This window comes from Sorex fumeus, unplaced genomic scaffold (genome assembly GCF_029834395.1).
Source record: "Sorex fumeus unplaced genomic scaffold, SorFum_2.1 ptg000035l, whole genome shotgun sequence".
Classification (NCBI taxonomy): Eukaryota; Metazoa; Chordata; class Mammalia; order Eulipotyphla; family Soricidae; genus Sorex; species Sorex fumeus.
The window spans coordinates 29,507,363-29,533,903 of NW_026606092.1; the positions used below are offsets into that span (position 1 = coordinate 29,507,363).

A 26,541-nucleotide genomic window follows, 5' to 3' on the forward strand; every position below is an offset into this window, starting at 1 on the left:
TTCTAGAATTCAATCTCTTTCTTAGTCCCTTAAAAGTTCCCACTAATACTATCTCAGAAGTATCTCATAATTACTAGTTGTTCTTCTTAAAGTAGGTTCATATTTTCCTACTTTTTGTTAAACGTCCTTTTATTAAATTCGTTTAAATTTGCACATATCATTTAAATTTTTGCAGAACTCTAACTATAATTATAATAGCATTGTGTATGTAGTTTGTGTGAATTATGTACAAAATATGCACAAAGATACATTTATTACATACAAGGAAATTTTCTAAAACATTAAGATTTTTATCCTAATTTTTTACTTTTTTATTGGAGAAAGGTTGGTGGAGACAAGCTGGGCTACAGTGGGCCATGTTCAGGAGCTATTCCTGACTCATACTCAAGGAATCATATGTGGAGCCAGAAGTTTGAAGCAGGGATGGTTACCTTCAAGGAAAACACATTTTATTTTTTATGATCTCTATAGGCCAAATTTTGTCTTCTTTAGGAAGTGTGAACATATTGTAATTTGTAATTCAAAAGTGAAATCAAAGTGGGGAAATATATACTAACTCTCTGAGGGAAATATCACTGTCCTCCTGTTCATCGATTTGCTTGAGCGGGCCCAGTAACATCTCCATTGGAGACTTTGTTGTTACTGTGTTTGGTATATCGAATATGTCACGGGGAGCTTGCCAGGCTCTGCCATGAGGGCGAGATACTCTCGGTAGCTTGCCGGGTTCTCCAAGAGGGGCAGAGGAATCGAACTCGGGTCGGCCATGTTGGCTGCGTGCAAGGCAAATGCCCTACCACAGAGGGAAATATAAGAATGATAATATAGATATTCATTTTTAACAATGTAATGTATTTGAAGGAAAGAATTGTTACTTCTAAAATTATATTTGACAGTTATAAAGTATCCATTCAATTTAAGGTTGGCCATATAGTTCCATTGACCCACTTCTATAAAAGTGAATTTATTATTTATTTATTTTTTTGCTTTTTGGGTCACACCTGGCGATGCACAGGGGTTACTCCTGGCTCTGCACTCAGGAGTTACTCCTGGCAGTGCTCAGGGGACCATATGGGATGCTGGGAATCTAACCCGAGTCGGCCGCATGCAAGGCAAACGCCCTGCCCGCTGTGCTATCACTCCAGCCCCAAAAGTGAATTTATTTTTAAACTTGATTCAAAATAAGCTCATTTTCTTAACATGTCTCATTCACATTTCACATTTGCTATTTTCCATTATAATTGTACATTTCTGAAAACTTTATTTGGGACTACTGCAATCATGTAAATGTGACTATTTAGATTTCCTAAAAATTTTTAATCCTTTGTGACTAAAACCCATAGCCCCATTCATAAAACCTCAATACTGACTCTTCACATTTTTTCCTAAAGCTTTTAAAATTACTGTGAAGGGAAAAATGCAAATCATTAATGTGGTATTAGAGCACACAATTAAATTAATTTACAGAGTTTTTAATGAAATTAAATCTCCCAAAGACTATTTTTAATGGTACTGTTTTTACTTAATATACTTTATAGCATAATCCACTTTGTTTTTTCTAAAGTAATTTAAATATTACAAATATCACTTTCATACATATCTCCATGGTGACACAATATGTTTGCAGTCTATTTAATTTACAAATAACAAGATTAAAATGAAAGCTCTTTAAGGGCCATAGATTTTCTACAACATTACATTTTCCAAGTCCAAGATATTAAGTGCATAAATTATCTATATTTGCAAGAGTAGGCTCTTCAAACAGTAATAAATATTTTAAGATTGTGATTGTGGAACTTTTAAAAGAAAGTGAAATGCAGAGCAAAGCAAAACACATTGATACAAAAAGGCTCAATGTCTATGGTATATAGTAAAATTAACATAAAACTTCTGTTTAAATTAAATTTAGCATATATTTTCTATGGTAAACTAAGGAATATTTAGAGACCATAAATTATATACAAGTCTTCAAATTATATGCAAGTGTTTGTATTTATATGTATAAGATACTTAAGGATTTAAAAATACACTAAGACAACTTTCTAGTCACAACAAATATGAAAAATAGTTCAGAAAATTTTTCCAACAGGAATATATTTTTCATGTTTTAAAAAACATTTTACTACAAAAATACAATGTTACATTAAAAAAAGAGACATACATAACTGGTACAAAGAATTTGTAGCTGAGAATATCAGCTAAATTCAGATGCCATTTCTGCTACAAATGTAATTCACATTGGTGATATATTTTAAAAAGCAGAAACAGAAGCAACTATAGAAATCCTAACTTTAATTGGCAACAACGTGAAAGTTCAGAATAATAATAAGCACTATGAATAGAGATGATAATTATGCAGGAATAAATATCAAATGCAAGCTATATTAGAACTTTTTTAAATGAGTCTAATTTTCCTCTTGGGATTCTCCCCACTCTCCACAAATAAGAACAAAGATGTATAAAAAAAATCCTTCCCATTAATGAAAATGGAACAGACTAATAGCCTGGACATTCCTACCTGGTTTCCAGATGAACTGATTATCCTTTTTGCCTTCCAAATGAGCTGCGTGGGACAGTAAGAGATAAAGTAATGGAAATAGCTTCCTCATACTCCTCCATATCCAGGGCGTGACAGTCAGATTACCCTCCGGAAACATTCTTCAGATTTTCAGTCTCTTGACTGGTCTATTCCTAAAGAAAAAAATAAAATCAGATAATTTTTTTCTGTACACAGTATGAAAATTTAACTTGAATTCTAGTGCCTTTATCATAATATTACCAACTTTCAACTACCATAAGAAAGTAAAGTTAGTATTAATATTTAAGGCCTCAGTTACTCATATTTTCAAATTTTATCCACCAAAGTCATTACCAAAATTAGTGAATTTATAACTCCCCAATGCGTTTTCTTTGACTGTAGAAAACAGGCAGATCTCTGGTATTTTCACTAATTCAGTTAAGCTAAATTCCTTGTAGAGCTCATGATTTAGGGAGAAAGAATTACACAAACCAAAAAAATCTAAAAACACGACAATGTTTGCTCTAACAGGAGTATTGTGAAATGGAAAGGCACAAGATGAGGCAATTATTCTGTGATGAGCAAGAAAAAAAATATTAGGGAAATCTCAAATGCCTATATCTGAAAAAGTCTTAGAAAAGATAAGGACTGAAGGAGCCAGAAAGGGCATTTCAAGCAAAAACACAAACAACCAACCCAAATAGGTGGTGCTGAAATGGATTTTGTATGTAGGGATTCATAAATTGTGAAGGAAACAGAGAGAGAGAGAGAGAGAGAGAGAGAGAGAGAGAGAGAGAGAGAGAGAGAGAGAGAGAGGAGAGGGGGAGAGAGAGAGAGAGAGAGAGAGAGAGAGAGAGAGAGAGAGACAGGAAGATGGGATTTTTACAACACAGAGTTTTGCAAATTATTTTTTTAAGTGAGATAGAGTTTTCAGGTGATCTAGCAATTCCACTTCTTGACATCTATCCCCCAAACACAACGATCACGATCACGATCATCCTCTTCATCAATTGCCTCGAGCAGTTACCAGTAACATCTCCTTTGCCCTAGCCCTTTTAAAAAGCGCCATATTCAAGGCTCTTTCAGGGTTAGGAGAATGAGACCCATCATTGTTACTGGTATTTGGCATATTGGGTACACCACAGGGAGTTTGCCAGACTCTGCCGTGTGGGCAGGTTACATTCAGTAGCCTGCCAGGTTGTCCAAAATTAATTTAATTTGAAAATATATGTGCCCACCTATATTCGTTGAATTTCTGAATACAATCACCAGCATATGTAAAGAAATAAAATGTTTGGGGTTGGATCAGGAGCACAGCGGGTAGGGCGTTTGCCTTGCACATAGCAAACTTGGGTTTGATTCCCAGCATCCCATATGGTCCCCCGAGCACCTCCAGGAATAATTCCTGAGTGCAGAACTACGAGTAATCCCTGTGCATCTCCGGGTGTGATCCAAAAAAGCAAAATAAATAAATAAATAAAAATGTTCAACAACAGGTAATGATAAACTTGTGGTTTATATAAAAAATAAACAGATGTACGGGGTGGGTCTATAGTACATTTATTTTGCATGCAGCTGACCAGAAGTTTGATCCAAGTTATCCCATACGGTCCCCTGAGCATTGCCAGCTGTGATCTCTGAGTGCAAAGCCAGAAATAAGCCCTGAGCATCACTGGGTGTGGTGCAGGCATCACTTCTGAAGCCAGTGGATGGCAAATCAGCTCAGTCTAGGCTCAGGGTCTCCTCCAAAAAGAAGAAATACTCTGCAGCTGTAAGAGGATATGAAATCTTGCATTTCACTACAAGGTGAATGAAATTGGAATGTATCATGTTAAAATACTGTAATTTCGAGGAAGAAGTACAAACACCAGACAATTTCACTCATCTGTGGTATATAAAGAAATACAATGAGGAAACTGAAGGTAGGGTATGATGGTAAACCTTGTAGACCCTGGATTACAGACCTGAGAATGCCCAGAAGAGAGGGAAGAGTAATGAGATAGATTGGAAGTAATAGGGGGTATTACTAGAGGGTGTTGGGCTCTTTGGTGGTGGAAAGGTGAGAAAACAAAGTTCATGAGAACCATAAGCATCACCATTACTGTAAACATGTGGCCTAAACCTTAATAGTTTTTTTTTAAAGAAATGATTTTCCAGGGCAGGGTGGAGAGTTCTGGGGGAGATCCTAAGACAGTGATTAAAGTCACTGACACTGTTGATACATGTGGGAGTAGAACACTGTAAGCCAAAAGCTCTAAATCATGGTGCCTAAATAAGAACTAGATGGAAAAAAAAATTTTTAACCTAATGGGTATCAATGGTAAAAGTTACTGCCACTAAGCATTTATCCACAGAATGATTTTTAAAAATCAGCAATTTATTACTGAGACTCTCTTGACCAATGAAAAACAAGCAGCTACTCATGCATGTAGCAGAAAATTACATGTGTACATACATGTAATTAATTGTAGTAGTGTTTTAAAGGGGCTAGAGTGATAGGACAGTGGGTAGGGCGTTTGTCTTGCATGCAACCAATAGGGCCGACCCGAGTTCGATTACTCCACTGCTCTCGGAGAGCCTGGCAAGCTACCGAGAGTATCTCACCCACACAGCAAAGCCTGGCAAGCTATTCGTGACGTGTCTTATATGCCAAATACAGTTACAAGTCTCACAATGTTACTGGGCCCGCTTGAGCAAATCAATGAACAATGGGAGGACAGTGACAGTGTTTTAGAAAAAAAATACAGCCCTATTCTCAAGCACTGATAAACTTTTCCCCAAGAGTCTTCATAAATACAGATGATAGGTTGAGTGATGTTCTAAGCACATCAATGCATCAAATAAAACAGATAATGGCAAGCTATAAACTTAGTCTCAGCATACGCGTTCGAACATTCCAAGGGTATGGTAGCAAAGTATAAATTGGTACATGTGATGCTACAAGAAGTCATGTAATTAAGTTGAAGCACACAGCTTTCTGAGAGTCTTCCCTGAAAAATGACAAAAAAATATTTGGATAAACAGTCAAAATCTTCTCTCAAATATTGCATTACATACTAATGTTGAAGGTCAATATACAAGAACAAGTAGAACATGCCAGTCTGAATAATTTAGTGCTCTCTTGCTTCACTGTTTGCCTCAGTTCCCGCTCCCAACCCCACCTATCCCCATACACCCTGGACTACTAAACTAGTGCATGAAACCTCGATATATTACTGGACAAATTCGAACACTTCTCATGTAGAGAACTGAATGGGTCATATTTCCTTGATACAAACACCTGAGACTATGATTTCTTAAAACAGTGGTTTTGCTAAATGTTGGGCACATGGATATTAAACTGTAGTTTAATCTAAGTTCACTACTAGCTCTTATGGTATTTCCATGTAAATCAGGAAAAATTATCAGAAGTCAAAGTGGAATTTTTTTCAAACACACATGTACATACGCACACATTCTTTCTAAACGAGAGCTGGTAGAAAGACTTATTCTGAACACTTTTTTCAAAAGACACACTACCAATAATTCCAGAGGCACTTACAGCAATCTAAACATCTCCATATAACTTCTTAGAAAGCCTACAAGAGAATAAGTTGAAAATTATAGCCTAGGAATGAAATGAACTGACCTTCTGTAAAATGATGAATTTAAATAATTGTAATATTAAGGAATTTTGATAAAAACAATGCTTTGTGATCTGAAGGAGAGCGATTTTAAGCTATTATTACTACTATCAATATTAATTAGCTAGCAGGACCAACATTGTTGTAACAATACAAATTCTGAGAAGAAATTGCCAACATATACTAGACATTCTGATCAGTGGGCGACTGATATCAGTCTAGGATATCTAAAATATATTCAATTGAGTAAAATGCAAAACCAAAGAAAAGAGGACTACATTGAGAAGCCAAAAAGAAATGTTGAAGCAGTGATCTTCAACCACTGAGCACAGACCAGTGAGTGGATCAGTGATGGAGAAGCTGATCACCACATTCTGCCACCTCGTATATAAGTGCCAGGCAATAGCTCACATTCAGTACAGGTGCCCACTATAGAAAGTTTGAAAACTGCTGTCTCAAAATATTAAGAGATTCCAGCGAAACTGCCTTTAAATTGAAATGATGAGCGTCTAATTCTACAAACTAATTCAATTTTGCATAATTATTTGGATTTCAATTGGACAAAATTTCAAAGTGCCTAAACACAGGCTACTATAAGCCCCGATCCCCTTTTAAGTTTTTTTCATCAGCTGAGAGTGCTGTTATTTCTGCCAAAAGAAACCCAACTTGTTAACATTCCCTTTTATTTCATCTATACAGAGGTGAGGATTATGTCTGACATCATAGTAAAATCCCAGGGAAGAAAAATAAGGGAAGTCTCTTGGACTAATGTTGTTAACCTATCCCCTGGGCATCATTGACAAAGAGACGAAGGTATGTGCCAACAAGAAATCTCAAATGGAGTCTGAAAGAAATGAGAAAAAAAAAACACCTGGAATGCATTTCCTAGATAACAAAGGAAAGCATCTAAATGTATGATGTCACAGCAATCTTGCCCCTATAAAAAAAAAGCCAGGCACTTTTAGTACGGATTATTAGCTATACCCTTCCACCTTATTATCTCTTTTCCTTAGAAATTTGAGACAAAAGGGGCTGGGGACACTAGATTTGATGGAGTTTCCATCCATTGCTCTGCTTCATGCTATACAGATATAACTAAAATGAGAATTGCTGTTTAGTTAAAGGAAGAGAAGGATGGAATATGAACACATTATTAAGCCAGGCTGCCTGTCTTCCACATTAATGAAACTTGATCAATTATCCCTTGGAAATCACTAGAAGTCATTCTATTCACCACTTATTTGGAAAATCATGTGAGCAAGCTTCTACTGTATACAAAATGAGCAGAAACAATAACCAATAACTAATTAGAAATTCCATTCCTTCATATAACACCAGATGAAAAAATGTTGTCACTATGATTTAAAAATACATTTTATATAATACAGGAAGTATGTACTGCCCAGAATGACATGAATAATTTATATCGTGACGGTTGTTGAGTCTCCAAATCAACTTATTTACTATATAATTGAACTTCCAAAATGTATTTGCAAGGTTGCAAGGTTGGCTCTAAACTGATAAATATTAAGAGATGTAAAAAACACGATTTCTCCACTTATTCTTAGTTTTCTAATAATTTAATGGCCATGCATACTATGAAAAACATGTCTTACAATTTCTATGCATTTCATTTGACCTTAAATGTATTCTTACCATTGAAGTCCTTGAATATTTAAAAAAAAACTAAACATTTCAAAAATAAATAAAATTTTAAAATCTTCCCATTTGTTTATAGCCTGAAGGGATAGCAATAAGCGGGAGGGAAGCAAACTTGACCGTGCATATCCCCATAGTGCCATCTCATGGCAACTGCGCAGAGAAGATGATTCAGTTGAAAGTTCACATACACAGCAGCTGAGGAGAGAATGTCCACTGGTGGTTCTCACTAACCTGGCTCAGGTGGTGACTCCAACTAGTAGCCTATCACAAGTGATTTAAACTGAAGAATGCAGGAGAAATTGCTCAAGCATTTGGTTTTTTCTCAGCCATATGCCTAATGTGGAGGTTTCACCTCTCTTTATGTCAATCTGCACAATACTGACCTCAGCGATTCATTTATCTCTCACCACAGCCCTGTGAAGTAGTAACCCACTGGTTCCTCATTTTAAATAAGAAGAAACTGAGGCATGGTGAGTTAATAACAAGCCCAAGGTGACAGATGTTAAGTTGTTTGCAAGTGGTCTAAGCAATCTTGTTCTGATAAAGAACTACTAGCATTGTGGCACTGTCTTTAGCACTGTCCTCCCGTTGTGCTTGGCTTGAGCGGGCATCTCCTTTGTGAGATTTGTTGTTACTGTTTTTGGCATATTGAATACACCATGGGGAGCTTGCCAGGCTCTACCATGCAGATGGGATACTCTCAGTAGTTTGCCGGCCTCTTCGATTGGGGCGGAGGAATTGAACCCAGGTTGGCCTCCTGCAAGGCAAATGCCCTAACCGCTGTGATATCGCTCCAGCACATACCATTATAAATAACACTTCATAGCCATGATATGGAAAGTCTTTCTAATTCAAGGAGAGTTTTGCTGGAAATTTAGGCAGCAAGTTTCATATTCTTTCACTATGCCCTTACATAGCATTGAATGCAATGATTTCTATGCTTCATATGGAAAAAAGATTGGTCACTAAGGATGTTAAATTAAGTATGTTAATAATTATATCAAGTTGACCTCAACCAGAAAACATCAAAATTGGACAAATAAAGGTAAACAGTTCTGACACCATAGCCCCATCTGTTTACTGTCTCACATATGGTGACCAGGGCAGGTGAATCGCCTCAGATCCTCAGTGCTTTTACCTACAAAATGAGAAAATCAATTACCCCAGAACCCTCAGTAGTGAAGATAGAATAAAATTATAAATCAAAAGTATTTGGATGAGTACTAGCCAGAGAATGGACTAACCAAGGTAATGCCATTGCTGTTATTTGTGATTCTTTTTCAAATTAAAAAAGTATGTCTGCATTCCTAAATAATGTTGAAACACAATTCTGTCCTCCAGCAATGGAACTAGAGGCTATTTTTTAACTTCTCAATCTTGTGACTTCATGTCATATTTCTTAAGAGCTAAAAGTTCTGTGTCTCAAGAACCCCATTAAAGATTCACACTAACCCTCTGAAGGAGAAAACAGGCATTATAATCTCTATTTTATGAGAGTAAGCTCTGGCTTTTCAATGTCATGGTGCTTAGTAACTTCCTCAAGTCTATTAGCCACCAGTCTCATCCTCTGTAAACTTCACTTTGCAGAACCCTAAATTATATCGAAGTGTGGAGATACAAGTATGCCATAAAATATACAACACCTGGCTTTAGGATGATCATATTAAAATTATTATATGTATGCAAGACATAATAAAGTCACAAAACTTTTTGCAAAGTCCACACTAATATCTTGCATAATTATTTGGCTACAGAACATAATGCATGCTTGGGGGTTGGAAGCTTGAAATTACACAACCTTCAATTTTTGTGAGGGGAGTATTATCATACTCTCCCTTTCATCTAAAATGCTCCTCTACATTCCCAGATTTCCTAAATGTAAGAGTGGCTAAATGAGAGCGACGACACAGTTGTGGCCAATGACATACAGGGACAAGTGACAGGGTAAAGAGAGTTGTAGGAGTCTTCCCCATATCTCTGCTTAATGCACAGTGATAATGCCTGGAGGAAAGTCATAAACCCTGAGATCCTGAGGACAAAAGTCCCCCATCTTCTCACCCCCACCAACACACATATACACACACTAAACACTAGAGAATGGGGCTGCAGAAGTCTCAGACAACACATGGCTTCTGCTCAGCTTCAGTGACTGTTTTAGGTTGTCTTCTTCTGGACTGCATGAGAAGGATAAACTCATCTTCAAGTTACCTTTTCCTCGTGTTTTTTCTTGTGATTCACATGAGCTGAAAGCAAACCTAACTATAAGCATGTTTGTGCCTCTCTCTAGAAACAGTGAGTCTGTTCACAGACATGACTATTAGTAAAAAGAGGTGCCTTTCTCTGGGACTCTACAGATCACAACACAACATCTCAACAATTTAAAAAGCAACCAGGATTCTATAAACATGGAACACCTAAGTGGCTAAGGTTTGTACAGTAGCCCTATAAGTTTCTACTAGGTAATAGGTGCATAATTCAAAGAAAATTAGCTGTTTTCCTTTTTTTATAAAGTGCTATTGCGAGACTCAGGCAACCACAAGCAAACATCTGCGCTCGTAAAGCAGTGCAGAGAAGCTATAAAGAAGGCCTCAAAGTGAGAAGAGCAGGAGTGTTGGCCAATGTGACAGGAGCCAATAAAAGCTTTCGCAATGCCCACCTGTCCTTTGCCAACTACAACACCAAGATGACTGCCCTCCCACATCCTGATGGATCTATCACATCTTCCAGAAGGGCAGTGGAGAAGATTATCCATGACTTCTACTCAGAGCTCTTCAATAGTCATGTCCACCTGCCCACATACCAAATTCCACAGGTTGGATAAGTCATTCCCAACGTTCTTCCTTCCGAAATTTGACATGCCATTTTGTTGGTAAAGATAGCTAACCACAGAGGCAGGGTGGGATGGGGGCATGGGGGGTTGGGAGGCATACTGGGATCCGTGGTGGTGGAAAACAGGCACTGGTGGAGGGATGGGTATTTGATCATTGTACAATTGAAACCAAGGCACAAAAATTTGTAACTCTACAACTGTACCTCATGGTGTTTCACTAATAAAAATTAAAAAAAAAATAACCAGAATATGGACCTGAAAGCCCAAGAAACAGATGAATTGTTAAGGAAACTTTGGTACATCTACACAATGGAGTACTATGTAGCTGTTAGAAAGGATGAAGCATGACATTTGCATACAAGTGGTACTACATGGAAAGTATCATGCTAAGCAAAATGAGTCAGAAAGAGAGGGACAGACATAGAAATATTGCACTCATCTGGGGAACATAAAGTAACAAAATAGGAGACTAACACCCAAGAATAACCGAGATAAGTACCAGGAGGTTTACTCCATGGCTTGGAGGCCAGCAACACACTCTAGGGGTAAAGGAGTTCAGAGAGAGAAGGGAGCACCAATCATGGCCAAAAAATAAATGCATAAAACACTGCAGTTAAGTATTTGAGATGTAAAATAGGCACATAGTGTAAGTTGATAATATAAAGCGTTCCATGTGAAGGTACAAAGATTCTGATTCTCCCTTTTCACCAAATGTATTACACAGATTTTTTAGTAGTAACTACCATATGTAATGTGAAATATGTGAGAGTGAGTTTGTGGTTTTATATTTGATAGCAACTCTAAATCGAATTATGAAAATTCAGTATAATTAGAATTGTGAAGAAGATAACATATTATTCAAAAATGATATTGACCTTTAAAATTAAAAAAATTGCTCATTATTTTCTACAATATTAATATTCTAAATATACCACGTCAAGGGAATTATTCTGTTAAACTGTAAAAATAATTGTGTGTATTCTTGATTAATTATACATCTAGTATTGCAAAGAAGCTTATTGAAAAATATGTCCACAGTTGACATAAAATAATAACATGTTTACAATCCAATAAAAAAACGTTAGCAATGTCTTCTATTATCTTTTATAACTTTTCATCTATTATGGCTGTGTATTGACCATTAATAAGTCATTGGACTCACAGGACTAGAACAATTATTTTCTTTTCATTCTATCTCCATGTATTATTCTCAAAAAGCAAAGTGATATATGAAAGGAATATTTCCAATTAAGTTGAAATGCAAAAGTGATTTTGGATTGTTATTTTGTTGCATAAACTACAGGAATCTTGCAAGACCATTCATGACCAATGGGAAACAGAGTATATTCTTTCAACAAATATCTCCAATGGTTTTTAAAATTGCCTCTTGATGTTTCTAATAGATCAATATAGCCTGAAGGCGGTTGTCTGCAAGCATATTTCATTTACTATTTACTTACTTTAAAATGCAATATATTCGTTTAAGTACTGTGTACCTCCAATTTTCTAGAAAAAGATAGAAGTTGATAATGAATTTTTCATCTTAATATACTATATTGCATATTAATGTATTTGTCCATACAGATGTGCACATAGACAAATGCTTTTAAAATTATGAGTAAAACACAAAATGAAAATTTTTATAGTGAATTCTCTAAGAGAAAAAAGACAAGTTCACCGGGTACCCTGGCAATTTGCCATTGAAATTTTACATTTAGAAGTTTAATTACAAACTTAGATAAGTGGATTATAATGAAAGATATCTCTAGCAAGGGAGCCCAGACAGATGCATCATGAATGTATTAAAGAAAACACCAGAGAGAGAACTTTCCATCAGCAGAAAGATTTTAATTAAACCGCAATAGGATGAATCTCTTCTGTGAAATGATATTACTGTTACCCACAGTTCATTAAAACTGTTTACTGTAGAATATATTCTTGAAACCATTCCATTCAGGAAAGTAGGCTTCAACCTTTCACTTTCAGTGAAAAGGGTTGGAGACGGGGGAGTAAGTACAGAGGAGGAAAGAGGTCAAGTGGTAAAATGTGGGAATAAAACTGATTTCTTTGTTTATATACTGACCTTGATGAACCTTGCCTGAAGTGGCTCCAAACTGCAAAGACACTCATGGGTATCAGAAGACAAATAAGCCAACCCTACACACCAAAGAGTCATGTGTAAGTTCACAGTGGTACAGCAGGAACAGCTAAAAGGGTGTCTAATATTGGTGTTTAAAAATGACATGTATTATTCTTTTATTCTTGGCATGGATTCAATTTTTACTTAAGCTAGTAGGTTAGAAAAGTTGTGCATTTTCAAAAGCATCAGCAATATTTCTATGATCTCTGCAGTTTCCAACCGAAAGCTTATTTCCTGAAGTTATGGACCATGTTTTTTTTGTTCTGTATTTTTAGCATGTAGCCTAACATCTAGATTCAGTGCACAGAAAATACTTGATTAATAAAGACATAAATGAAGTGAATAAGTAAGATTTTATTTTTATTCCAAGTAATGATTCTTAAAAATAGTTTAGGAAAGACAATAATCTCAAACACATAAAGAGCAACTCCAATTTTGCTCCTTCCCGCCTAAAAGATTTCATTCTCATGTGTTTACTTAGGTTCCTAACACATATATATTCATAGTTTCTGGCCAAATAAAAAATAGTGGGCGGTACAAAACTATCCCAATTAAAAAAAATCCATAGTGAAAAAGAATTAAAAATTTAATGTGCACATAATCCTATCGAGGTTTCTCCTTACTATGAATTAGAAACATGAGAATGTTAACCAGAAATATAGTAATATAAGTGTCCACTATAGGAAAATCATTAACACTTGTTATAGCTTTTTAATGATTATCATGTAGCTAAATTATGCAGTTACAAAGACTGAATAAAATAGAAAATCTATATAAAACCAAAAAAAGTATGGTGTCTTTGAGTAACATAAATCATAATCTACTCCCCAATACCCCAGAGAAAACACTGCTTTTATTTTTATGGTAAACATATAAAAATCGATTCACTTTTTGGGACAAACTTTACTACAAATGGTATGTTTTATATGCAGATATAAAATATTTCATTTCTCTTTGTCTTCTTACTTACCCAAGCTTTCAAACAATAATTAGTATGTGTAATTGAGTCCACTTTCACTTTACAGTGTTTTACAAAAAAAAAGAAAAAGAAAACACACTGTGGGAACAGCACCAAAGCTTGAGCACATATTGGGCGCTTAATAAGCATCCTCAATCTGCTGGAAGAAGCCAACTCAGCAAGGCCATTTCATTGCACTGTATGGATTTTGGCAATTTGTCAGTGAAACGATGTTTTTCCCAGGAAGGAAAATAATCTGCTACAAAAGAAACTTTAATGACTACTTTAAAATACTGTTGTTCCCTGGTGCAGCCATTCTTCTCTGAGAGTAAAGAGGGACCCTGGTCCCCGTTCCTTTGTGCTCCACAAAGTGCATCTGAACCTAGAGTCACCAACCACATTCAATGGGAGTGCTTGGAGCACAGCAGGCACTTGGGTTTCACAGGTCCACGTTAATAATCATGGCTAGTTGAAGTATTTTTTTTCTTGAATCATGAAAATTTACATAAATAGTAAGAAGTCGCCTCTTCCAAGAAGGTACTCTCACTTTGATTTACATTTGTTGATTATAGTCCTGTGTTTGATGTCCAGCAGTGTCATGTGGGTGATTAGTAGGTTTCTGTGTATGATGGTGATGGTTGAACACGGGGCCTTTCTCAGCATGCTAGGCATGGGCCCTACCACTATGAGCCATATTATTTCTGGCCCTGCCTGAAGTAAATCTGTTATTTTGGTGGTTACATGAATCTCCAGGTGTGATACACTGGCACAGAATTATTTGTAAACACATGCCAAGAATCTCTGTTTTAGGGAAACTGGGTGAGAACTCCTCTGTACTGTTTTTGCAACTTTTTTTGAACTTATATTTCAAAATAAAGTTAAAAATTTAAAGAAGGATGGGCAGGAGAGACAGTACAGTAGGCAGGGCATTTGCCTTGCACACTAGGGTTCAATCCCAGCAGCGTATGGTCCCTTGAACCCTGCTGGAAGTGATCCCTAAGCACAGAGCCAGGAGTAAGCCCTGAGTACTGCAGGATGCGACCTCTAAACAAAACCATAAAAACCAAAAAAGCATTTAAAAAATGTGTAAGAAAGGAAATTTTCCGAACTGTGGGGGTGGAGGTGGCAGGAGCAAAAAGATGCAGAATTGCTTGAGATGTACAGCGGTATAGTCTTATTTCTTGACCTTTTCTGATTGTGTCCCCCTTCTGACTTGGATTCCTTCCTAATGTGTTCCATTCCCCTCTCCTTCCACCACGTGTATTGGCTGTGTTTTTCCGCCATTATGATTCTTTTTTTTTTTGGGGGGGGGAGGGTTGGCTACACCTGGCAATGCTCAGGGTTAACACCTAGTAGTGCTCAGGGGACAATACGGGGTGCTTGTGATTGAACCAGGGTAGGTCACATACAAATCCAGCACCCTACCCATTACTATTTGTTCACACTCCCCTTATTCTTATATTTTTTGTTTTTTAGCCATGCCTGTGGGTACTTAGGTCTTACTCCTGCTGTGCTTGGGAAGGGACCATACGCAGTGCCCAGGATCAAACTGAGTTCACTGAATGTAAGGCAAACATGCCTTAATAACCTTGTACAATCTCTGGTATGCACTGCTAGAAGTGAACCTCCACAATAAAATGGATAAATAATGTGTGATGCTGTTGAAGTACTTCATAAATAATTACTAGTCAAAATGTCACTACTGGTAATATTAGCGAAAGTGAGCCTTTTGTAATGTCTGTAACGTTTCTGGGTGAATTAGTAAATACTAATGGAATTGTATTAGTAAATACAATACTTTGGCATTGAGGAAGCAATATTTATAGTAAAAACTTGAAATCTAATTTATTTATTTTGAGGGTATGGGGCCACACCTGGGGGTGCTCAGGCTTGCTTCTGGCTTTGCACTCAGCGATAACTCCTGGTGGGGCTTGGGGTATGTTATGGGGTGCAGGGGGTTGAGCTCGTGTTGACCATGTGCAAGGCAAGTGCCCCACTCACTACTATCTCTCTGGCCCCCTGGAGTACTGAAATTTAATGAAGTGAAACTACATGTATGCATTAAGAGGTTTAAGTTTTTAGTTTATATTGGTTATACCAGTTTAAAATACCAGTTCATTTCATTTTTCATTTCATCATCCTGTTATTCGTCGATTGCCTCGAGCAGGCCCCAGTAACGTCTCTTTCATCCTAACCCTGAGATTATATTCAAGGCTCTTTAGGAGAATGAGACCCATCATTGTTACTGGTATTTGGCATATTTGGTATGCCACGAGGAGTTTGCCAGACACTGCCCTGTGGGCAGGCTACATTCGATAGACTGCAAGTTTGTCCAAAGTAGGAACGAGATAATAAGATGTCATAAAAGATGTCCTGATAAGATATTGCAGCCGCGCGGTTCCGGGAGCTGGATTTTATAGTTCTGAGTCTTGGCCATTGATGGGATGACACGGCGGCAGGGGGCCAGGTGGTGGGTGTGACCCCCGCCTACTGGAATTTGGAGGATCTGGGCGGAGGATGCTCGACTCCAATCCGAGTAGGCTTGGAGATCTCGGCCCCGGAACCCGCGTGGATTTGTCCCTCTGCCAGTACCTTCAGGTGTGCGGAGAGTGGTCTCAGCATGGTGGTGGCTGGTCCTGGAGGTCTTCGGCTGCCGGAGCCCTGGTCGGGGCAGGGAGGAAAGCTCAACCCGCTCCCTTCCAACGGGCCCTGGCGAGGAACAGCCAGGCACAGGCACAGTGTAATCCCATCAACGGCCAAGACTCAGAGACTATAAAATCCAGCTCCCGGATGAGAAAATACCAGTTAATATCAAAATAACCATAAAGAGTGTTTATAAAATTATTTTGTGTTCTTTGTATTAATACCGAAGCATTAGCACAGTGGGTAGGGCATTTACCTTGCATGGGGCCGAACTGGCCAACCCAGTTTCGATTCCTCTGCTCCTCTGGAAGAGCCTGGCAAGCTACTGAGAGTATCTCGCCTGCACGGCAAAGCCTGGCAAGCTCCTCGTGACATATTCGATATGCCAAACACAGTAAAACAAGTCTCACAACGGAGACATTACTGGGCCCGCTCAAGCAAATTGAAGAACAATGGGAGGACAGTGACAGTGACAGTTTGATAATAAACTCTGAAAATCAGAGATCAAGATATATATACTACTTTAATTTTTTCCTGTGCTCAAATTTGCTCCAAGGGACCACTGTCCTAGTACCTAGACCCAACCAAAGTCCATCATATCTTCTTTTCCCCAAAGGAAATAATATCTATACCAGCTGATCATCTATTCAGATAAATGAGGCCAAATTCCATCCCAGTGATGGTCACTGTTTCAGCTAACTGCCAACTGATTTTTGTTAATATTTTATGAATTTCTAGTGCAAAACATTTCCAGATGTTCCCTTGGATGGTATTAAAATGTGACACATACTTACTGTACAATATTATGTTTCAGCCAAAGAATGAACAAACCCCCATGAGTATGCTCCTATTCTAACACAATATTTCATATCAAATATTGCCATCATCAAGTATTTAATAAACACCAAAATGCAAACACATTGTGGAGTGATATGCTCAATTGAAAACACAGAGGATTATACATCAGCCATCCATTTAGGATTCATATCAACTAACTACAATTACTGGACAGGTAATAAGCTAAAAAATGTAATTAACTAAACAAAGTAGGCTTATGTAAGTACAAATTAATTTTCCTTCCAGACAATAAACATGTTAGGTGTTACTAGAATGACTTTAAATGCTAGGTAGGGGCCGAAGAGAGAGTACAGAGGATGAGACACTTGTCTTTCACGTGGCCAACTCTGGTTCAATACCCAGCACTGCTATCGGCCTCCAAATAGCCAGAAGTAATCCTTGAGCACAAAGCCAAGAATAAGCCCTGAGCACAAATAGGTTACATAGCCATAAAAGCAAAATGAATAAAGGATAAGTAGAACATGGGGCAATGCATGAAATTTTAAGTAAGGAAATGACATTAAGCAAAGAGCTCAGGTATGGAATAAAGCTTTAGAAACAGGAACTTGAGTTAACGGTCTGAAATGTGAAAACCTACAACTGTACTCAAGAGGCAATGTAAAGGTTATCAAATATTTCTCCAACAGAAAACTGTAGCCAAGGGACTGGAGAGATAGGTCAACAAGCTGAGCACATGCTTTGCATGCAGAAATCCTGTGCTCCATCCTTGGCACCACAGAATTCCCTGGAGCACTGGCAGTAGTAATTTCCAATCAAAGATTCAGAAGTAACTCTGAGCACTCCCAGTCATAATCCAAAAGCTAAAAGTAAGAACCATCTACTCCCCAAAAAGAATATATTCAGAAAATCACTGATGATTATATACAGGATACAAAACAAATTTAAAAAATGCTGTTCATCATTTATCATCCAGAAAGTACAAATCCAAATAGCAGTGAGCTACCACAGTAGACCAATGAGATTAGCACACATCAGAAATAGTAGAAACAATCATATCTGTTGGGAATATCAGGGGAAAGTGAGGCCCATCTATTGCTGTTGAGAATGTCTTTTAGTTCAGCTTTTAGGGAAACATTATGGAGACATCTAAAATAAATTAAAACTTGACTTCCTTATGACCCAGAGATTCCACCTTTTGGCATCATCTGAAAAGTCCAAAATCAATGCTTCAAACAGATATTTTTATAGCAGCATTTATTCTCAGTAGTTAAAACTTGGAAAATATCTATATAAGAAGAAATGAGTAGATAAAGAAACTCATAGAACACTACTCAGCTGTAAATAAGTATGAAATCTGCAATTCATTGCTATATGGCTGGAAATGGAGGGTATCATGGTGACTGAAATTGGTTAAAAGATTGGCCAGAGCAATAGTGCCGCAGGTAGAGAACTTTCCTTTCATGTGGCTGACCTGGGTTTGATCTCCTGCACCTGATATGATCAGCTGAGCACCACCAGGAGTAACTTCTGAGTGTAGAGCCAGGAGAAACACATGAGCACTGCTGAGTTTGGCCCCAATTATTTTAATTTAAAAATTAAACTTTACATTGTTTAAAACAGAGGGGAAAATACCGTAGGATCTCAGGAATATAAAGAAACATAATAAGGGCATCACAAATGGCCAATTGTAAAAGATCCTGAGAGTCAGCCTACAGAATGGAGTTTGCCATGAGAATGGGATCTGGGGAATGGGAGAGTTATGGGGACTTTGGGAGAGGGACGCTGACACTCTATTGTAGGTTTGGTACATTGTTATGCCTGAAACTCTAATACTAACTGTATTGTAAATCATAGCGCCTTACTTAATACTGAAAGGAAAAAAAAGAAAGAAAGAAATTAAAACAAGAAAAAGACCATGGATCCACTAAACACTAACATTTTGGGAAGAAAATGTGGTGGTGATTCTCTTACTCCATCAAAAATATGCAACTGCATACTTCAAAATCAAAAGGTTTGTAACATCCTTGGAACAAATTATGAAAAACTAATCCCTGGGATGGAGGATAAAAAATCTGTTATTGTACCATGGGTTGTAAACAGAAGTGAAGTATAACTGTTAAAAGCTTGAGAGAGTATAATCCCAAGATACAGAGATGAAGTTAGCCAGGCTAAAATTATCTAGAGACGTATTAAATTCATTAGTTTATAGGACGTAAGAGAAAAAAATCAAGATAAACTCAAAACAAAGTAGTGTTTCAGTAACACAGAGGTGAAGCTCAGTTCTAGATGGGTAACCACAGTAAAAATAGAAGGTAGAAAGAGTTGTAATAAAGAAGGTACAACTGGAGAAAGAAAGTGTCATAGCTAACCGTGGAGGCCTCAAGCTATGCAATAGAGTTAAAAGAAGAAAGTAAAGAAAATGACGACAATGTTTGTTTTGTCATAAGGTCCTTGTAATGGAACACTCAAAAGATTTGGAGAAATGAAACTGATAAGGGTAAAAGACATGTTATTTGGAAATTCTGACCCATTAAATTGGTTAAAGCCCATGAAAGTAGAAAGTGAAGCAAGCTTCCCATGAAGAATGTAGTTATAAATTTAGTATTTTTTAAAGTGTATGTAGTAAAGACGGAGCAGAAGGTTAAAGGCTAAAACCTTAGTCTGTTATAGAGGAAGAAGAAATAGGTTTTGAGCCTACTGTCTCTTCTTTGTAAAATGTTCTTTTATCCTTGATGGCTTTCTGAACTTACTTGCCCATTCAATGGCTAGAACAAATCACACCTCATCTGTTTGCATTCTCTCCAGCATATCTGAACAGAGTGTTTTGATACAGAATGTGTTGTGGAATAATTGCACACACACATATATGTATATATATATGTGTATATATATGTATAGATAGATAGATAGATAGATATGTCATCCATTGCACTTAGTTTCACAGTAATGGTGTCACTTTATTTCTTTATGATCAGCCACTCTCTAGCACAGTGCCTGAAAAACACACTGCTTATTGATTATTTATGTTGAGCACGGTTGGGAATAAATGATCGATAGGAGGGAACCTAAAACAGAAACAAATTTCTGAATAATAGTAATAATACAGGCTTAGTTCTTAAATGATGGGATTCTGATCATTGAGCTGGCATTCTAGAACAAGAATCTGTAGGGCCTGGGAAGAGATGAATTAAATTTTCAAGTGGAATCATGAGAAAAAATGGGCTCATAGGGCACATGGTGATAATTAAACTTCATCATAGTTTCTAATGATCTTACCTTCTTGTATTCATGATATATAGCTTATCAAGGAAATTGAGAAAATAATGGTAGGAAACATTCTAAGCAAGGTCATAAAAGAAATGCAGTTCTGCTTGGTACATCGTGATTAGTCACATGGATAACCCTAGTTCCCAAATCATAATGCTATTCAAGCAATTATACTAAGAATTTAAGAACAGAAAGGTCCAGAATTTGGAGTAATACTTCAGTTGACAATTTGTCTTACATAGAGCCAACCCAGTTTCAGTCCCTGACACTGCATATGTTCCCCTTGAGCCTTTCAGAAGTGATTCCTGACTGTGGAGCTAGCAGTAAGACTTGAGCACCACTGGGTATGGCCCCAAAAAACAAACCTATAGAAACCAAATCAAAGATATGGAGATAACATAAGGGTTGAGGCAGATGATTTGCAAACACTGGACCTAGTTCTATTCTTTGTGTACATGCCCAACAAAAGCATCATTATCTGGGACTCTAGTGAACTCTGAGTATCACAAGTTGTGTCTTGGTGCTCTGCAAGCACTGATAGGGTGGTTGTAGTGGTACCCACCACTGCAGGGTGTGAGCAACAACACATCCATTGGACTTTACACAGTATGAGCACTGAATCAGTTGGATAAGAATCCCCTGGAATCCTGAGCACAACTTGATGCCCCTCAAAACACACACACACACACACACACACACACACACACACACACCATAGTTCCATCACCCAGGAAATTAAAAGGTTCAGAAACCCATAGTCAAGAAACAGGAAAGACAACCACACATATTTTTCAAAGATCTTACATGAATGTTGTGGCAATTTTTCACCCAGTAATATATGACTACAACAGACATGTCTCATTTTATTGTACCTCGTAGTATTGTATTTCAACGCTCCTGCATATTTGACAAATTAAAAGTTGTGGCCACTCTGTGTGGAGCTAAATGTATGGGTATATGTTTTGCAACAGTATGTACTCAACTAATGTTTCTGTATCATATTTAGCACAGGAGTGTACATTTTATAAATATTATTACTTAGTAGAGTATGGCATAGTATAAAAACAACTATTACATCTCTGAGAAAATAATAAAATCACCATGATTTTTATTGTGATGTTTACCATATTGTTGTGAGATTTGAGTTCTTATTTCTCCCAATATATGCCTGTAGGTTCTTCCTATCTCTCTAGAACTCTCTTGAGTAAAAGTGAAAAAAAAATGGAGAGTCTATGGAAGTAACTTTCACAGGATAGTTTCTTGATTATTCTGTCAATGGATTAAAGATTGAAAATTGGAACAAAGAAGACTTAAATTTTCAACTAATTCAAGCCTTTATACTGTTTTTGGATTAATCTGCAACTCAGGCAGCCTTTTCAACCTTCTGAAAATCTATTTCAAATTTCATTGAAAAAATGATTATAATTATATCAACTGCCCAGGTTTATTGTGAAGATGGTTTAAATGAGATCAAATTTCTTGAGGCCCCAGTACCATAGGATCTAGTACATATTAGATGTTCAATAATATGAGCTGACTAAAAGACAAAACCATTAAAATAGAAACCAAATTAAAATGCTAAGAAATAAGTGCAAGAAACCATTATAGAAATTGAACCATAAAATGAGAGATCCTAAAATTAGACTGCTGCCTCACAAGATATTTCTAGGCCAGCTCCTGCCTCCTGTGTGTAGTAGTATAAAGCCCCTCTTACTTCTCCAGGAAATGCCTCCATGGTACCCACAAAACTAGACTATTTCAAAACAATTATCTCATTTTTAAAAAAAAATCCCTACTTCGTCCGAAGTATTGTTTTTGGTGCTATATATATATATATATATATATATATATATATATAGTTGTTCATTGATTTGCTCAAGCAGGCACCATTAAGTCTCTACTGTGAGACTGAGACTTATTGTTACTGTGTTTGGCATATCGAATATGTCACGGGTAGCTTGCTAGTAACGTCTCCATTGGAGACTTTGTTGTTACTGTGTCTGGCATATCCAATACTCTCGGTAGCTTGCCGGGCTCTCCGAGAGGGGCGGAGGAATCGAACTCGGGTCGGCCATGTTGGCCGCTTGTAAGGCGAATGCCCTACCGCTGTGCTATCGCTAGACTTTGCCATGTGGGTGGGATACTCTCGGTAGCTTACCAGGCTCTCCAAGACAAGTGTAGAAATCGAACCCAAGTCAGTTTTGTGCAAGGCAAATGCCTTACTTGCTATGCTATCACTCTGGCCTGTATAAATATATAACTTCCTACTTTGTTCTAATGTTTTTGGTGCTAAAAAGATAGCAATATGTATATATACAAATATATACATTTATATATACTATATATATAGAATACATAGTATATATAGTATATAGCATGTATAAATATATATTTATGGCATGTGTGTGCATATATATATATGTATATATATATATATATATATATATACACACACACACACACATATATGGCCTGGAGTGATAGGACAGTGGTAGAGCATTTGCCTTGCGCACAGCCAGCCCGGCCAAGCCGGGTTCAATTTGTCCACCCTTCTCAGAGAACCAGGCAGGCTACCGAGAGTATCACACCTGCACAGCAACGCCTGGCAAGCCACCCGTGACATATTCAATATGCCAGACACAGTAACAACAAGTCTCAAAATGGAGACATTACTGGGCCCGTTTGCTGGATATTTGGCAAAACATGATATCTGGAGAGAATTGTGTTTCAGTCAAAAGAAATAGTAAGTGTCGGCTCGCTCCTCTCTGGAAGGAAAGATGGCGGCCACACGGGAGCCTTGTGGAAAGCAGGTTTGAGCCGGGCTCGGGGGAGCGGCGGAGACCTCATGGGAAGGGGGGCTTTGTGGGCCGTCCCCCACGCCCCACCGAGGTCACCAGCTGCTCCCCACGAGCGGCTCTCCGGCACGGCCACGGCCCCGGAGGCTCAAGGACTTAGCACAGAGAACCAGCCGCTTGGAGCAGAAAAGCAAATGGACTTGTGTTGAACCGCGCCACCAAGCCAGCCCGGAGGGGGAAGGGGCGTTGACCAGCCCGCCTGCTCCTCTCTGGAAAGAAAGATGGCGGCGGCACGGGAGCCTTGTGGAAAGCAGTTTTGAGCCGGGCTCGGGGGAGCGGCAGGGACCTCATGGGAAGGGGGGCTTTGTGGGCCGTCCCCCATGCCCCACCGAGGTCGCCAGCGGCCCCCCACGAGCGGCTCTCCGGCACGGCCACGGCCCCGGAGGCACAAGGACTTAGCACAGAGAACCAGCCGCTTGGAGCAGAAAAGCAAATGGACTTGCGTTGATCCGCGCCACCAAGCCGGCCCGGAGGGGGAAGGGCGTTGACCGGCCCGCTCGCTCCTCTCTGGAAAGAAAGAGGGCGGCCTCACGGGAGCCTTGTGGAAAGCAGGTTTGAGCCGGGGCTGGCGGGAGCGGCAGGGACCTCATGGGAAGGGGGGCTTGTGGGCCGTCCCCCACGCCCCACCGAGGTCGCCGGCTGCCCCCCACGAGCGGCTCTCCGGCACGGCCACGACTCCAGGGCACAGAAACCAATCTCTTAACTAGCTAACTTTTAATAGAAATTCTTCCAGGGCCAATAAGTAAAATAGCAGAAATTCAAAACCGCGCGGCCGCTATTGCGGCCGCGCGACATCATTCTATTCTTAAACCAAGTTGTAGAAAGCAAATCATTTCACAACGATGTTTCAGCATGTCTGATTGTGGGGGGTGGGTCGTAAACTCTAAACAATAATTGTGCATCTTCTATCGAAATAATCTATCTAGTCAAAGTAGATAGAGTATTAACTAGAACTCATCTGCCTCACAAGAATTGGGAGGGGTGGGAGGTGGGGGTCTATTGGGGTTCGGGGTTAAAAATGAGTATTGGTAAAGGGAAATGTGTTCGATATCTACATGACTGAGACCTAAACCCGAAAGCTCTGTAACTTTTCCCACAGTGATTCAATAAATAAATAAATTATAAAAAAAAAATAGTAAGTGTCAAAGTCCTGAGGCATGGAATCCAGTGAAGTTAGAATGAAAATAGAATAAGCAAAAATAGAGGAAATCATGCTGGAAAAGCAACAAGATGAATATTATAACAACCCTCTCTGAATGTTTTAGCGTTTACTATGTGTGAAATGGGTCATTTGCATTTTGAAGACAATGTCTTACACTTCAGCAGAATTCTTCTGCTCTCTGTGTCAATAATATGCTTCAGGGCTGGAGTAATAGTAAAGTGGGTAGGGCATTTGCCTTGCACGCGAACAACGGGGGTTCAATTCCCAGCATCCTTGAGCATTGCCAGGAGTAATTCCTGAGTGCAAAGCTAGAAGTAACCCCTGTGCATAGACGAGTATGACCCAAAAAGAAAAAAAAACTGCATGGAAGCCAGAGAGAGGGAGAGAGAGAGAGTACAGGGTTAAGACATTGCAAATAGCTTGATCCCAGTATGATGAGGACCATTAGGAGTGATCCTTCAGTACAGACAGGAATAAGCATCACTGGGTGTGATCTCAAAGAGGAAAGAAATAAAAGAAAGAAAAAAGAATAGGCTCCAGGAAGGAAAAGTTATTATGGGAGCTGGAGTGATAGTACACAGGTAGGAAGCTTCCCTTGCAAGTAGTCCACCTGAAATCAATCCTTGAAGTCCTATATGATCCTTCAAGTCCTCCAGGAATGATTCCTGAATGCAGAGCCAGAATATATATATATATATATATATATATATGAATATATATGTATATTTTTGAGTAGAGAGGACAAATAAAAAGCATAGCCATGATCTGTCATTCAGAAAAAAAAACTTGTGTTAGTGATATTTGGAACCCCTCAGATATAAATAAGGTGAAGCAAAAGGAAGTCACCAAGGCAATATGACTGACAGAGGAAAGGAGTACAAGGATTTCGGCAAGTCACCATCAACAATAATGCATTCTTTCCACTCATATATCTTCTGATTTCTTCTTCCAGTCCCTTTGTCTCCCAAATTGCTGCCTCTACTCCTCAAATAAGCCATAAATTAGCATCTCCAATCCACTTTCATATTAAACTGACTTCCATTCAACTCCTGAAATGATCTGGTTTCCCTCCTTGCTCTCTTCATTCATTGATAGACAAGGAAGAATCAGTAACTGCTGTAACTGCTGTCATTCTCACCACAGTGCAACTAATGCATCTGAATTCTTTCCTTGTTTCTTGAGACTCTTATTCCTGGGCTTCTTTTTGGGGGTCATACTACTTTTCCCCAGAAAAACATGATGGAGCTCATTGGAAAGCTCTTTCTAATAAAGATAAAAATACCTCATGATGGAGGACATTCACCACTCAGTCTTCTCTCTCGAATGTCACCCACAGGCAAGAGCGTGCATCCACAGGCATACTAACCCACCAGTCCCCTATTTCTCTTCCAGCATATTTGGTGACTGCCACTTTTCGTCTTCTGGGAGCTCACCTCTAAAACCTTCATAAATTTTATTCTCATAGCAGTGACTTCTCCATTGTTTACTATGACTGGCATCTATTAGCACATCGATGGAGTGTGGGTTAAACTTGGTCATCTTTAACTCCACTTTACACCAAATCCAGTTACCTAAATGGAGAACTTTTTTCATCTAGTTAGAATGACTATTAAAATAGGTACATACATAATACTTATCTAAAAATATCATCTGAAAATATCCGAGGCCACATATCAAGCACAATAACGTAGGCAGTGCTTGCTCCTTTTGAAACTGATGAAATTATAGTTCATTAAGATTAAATGATTACAGGAATGTGATTCAGTTAAGGTTCAGTAACCTGTCAGCCCATCCCATTTAAAGAAACAAATTGATTGATAACAGGTGTCAGCAGTGATAACACCACTAATTTTAGAGGACATTAGTTTGTTTACATATTATAGATAAAATGATCTCATATTCCTCCCATTCACATGGAAGCAACAGGAATTATGGGTCTAACCGAAATTTTCAGGAAGGTCATAAGAATGCAGAGTTCAAATTGTATCTCCACTCCTGTAATTTGTCCTTCCCTGCTGTCACCCCCATTATGGTTCAATTAACAGTGGAAGCCGGGAGCGACTTGATGAACATCTGTCGCATCCACCT

At 38.3% G+C, this 26,541-nt stretch overlaps 1 protein-coding gene across 1 annotated transcript in view; it reads right to left on the reverse strand.

The window, feature by feature from the left end:
* THSD7B (thrombospondin type 1 domain containing 7B) overlaps window positions 1–26,541 on the reverse strand; it is a 975,852-nt gene that overhangs the window by 836,895 nt on the left and 112,416 nt on the right. Inside the window, exon 2 of the mRNA XM_056117681.1 lies at window positions 2,516–2,688. Within this exon, the coding sequence (XP_055973656.1) occupies window positions 2,516–2,654 (139 nt within the window). The 5' untranslated portion in view covers window positions 2,655–2,688. The remainder of the gene's footprint in view (window positions 1–2,515; window positions 2,689–26,541) is intronic.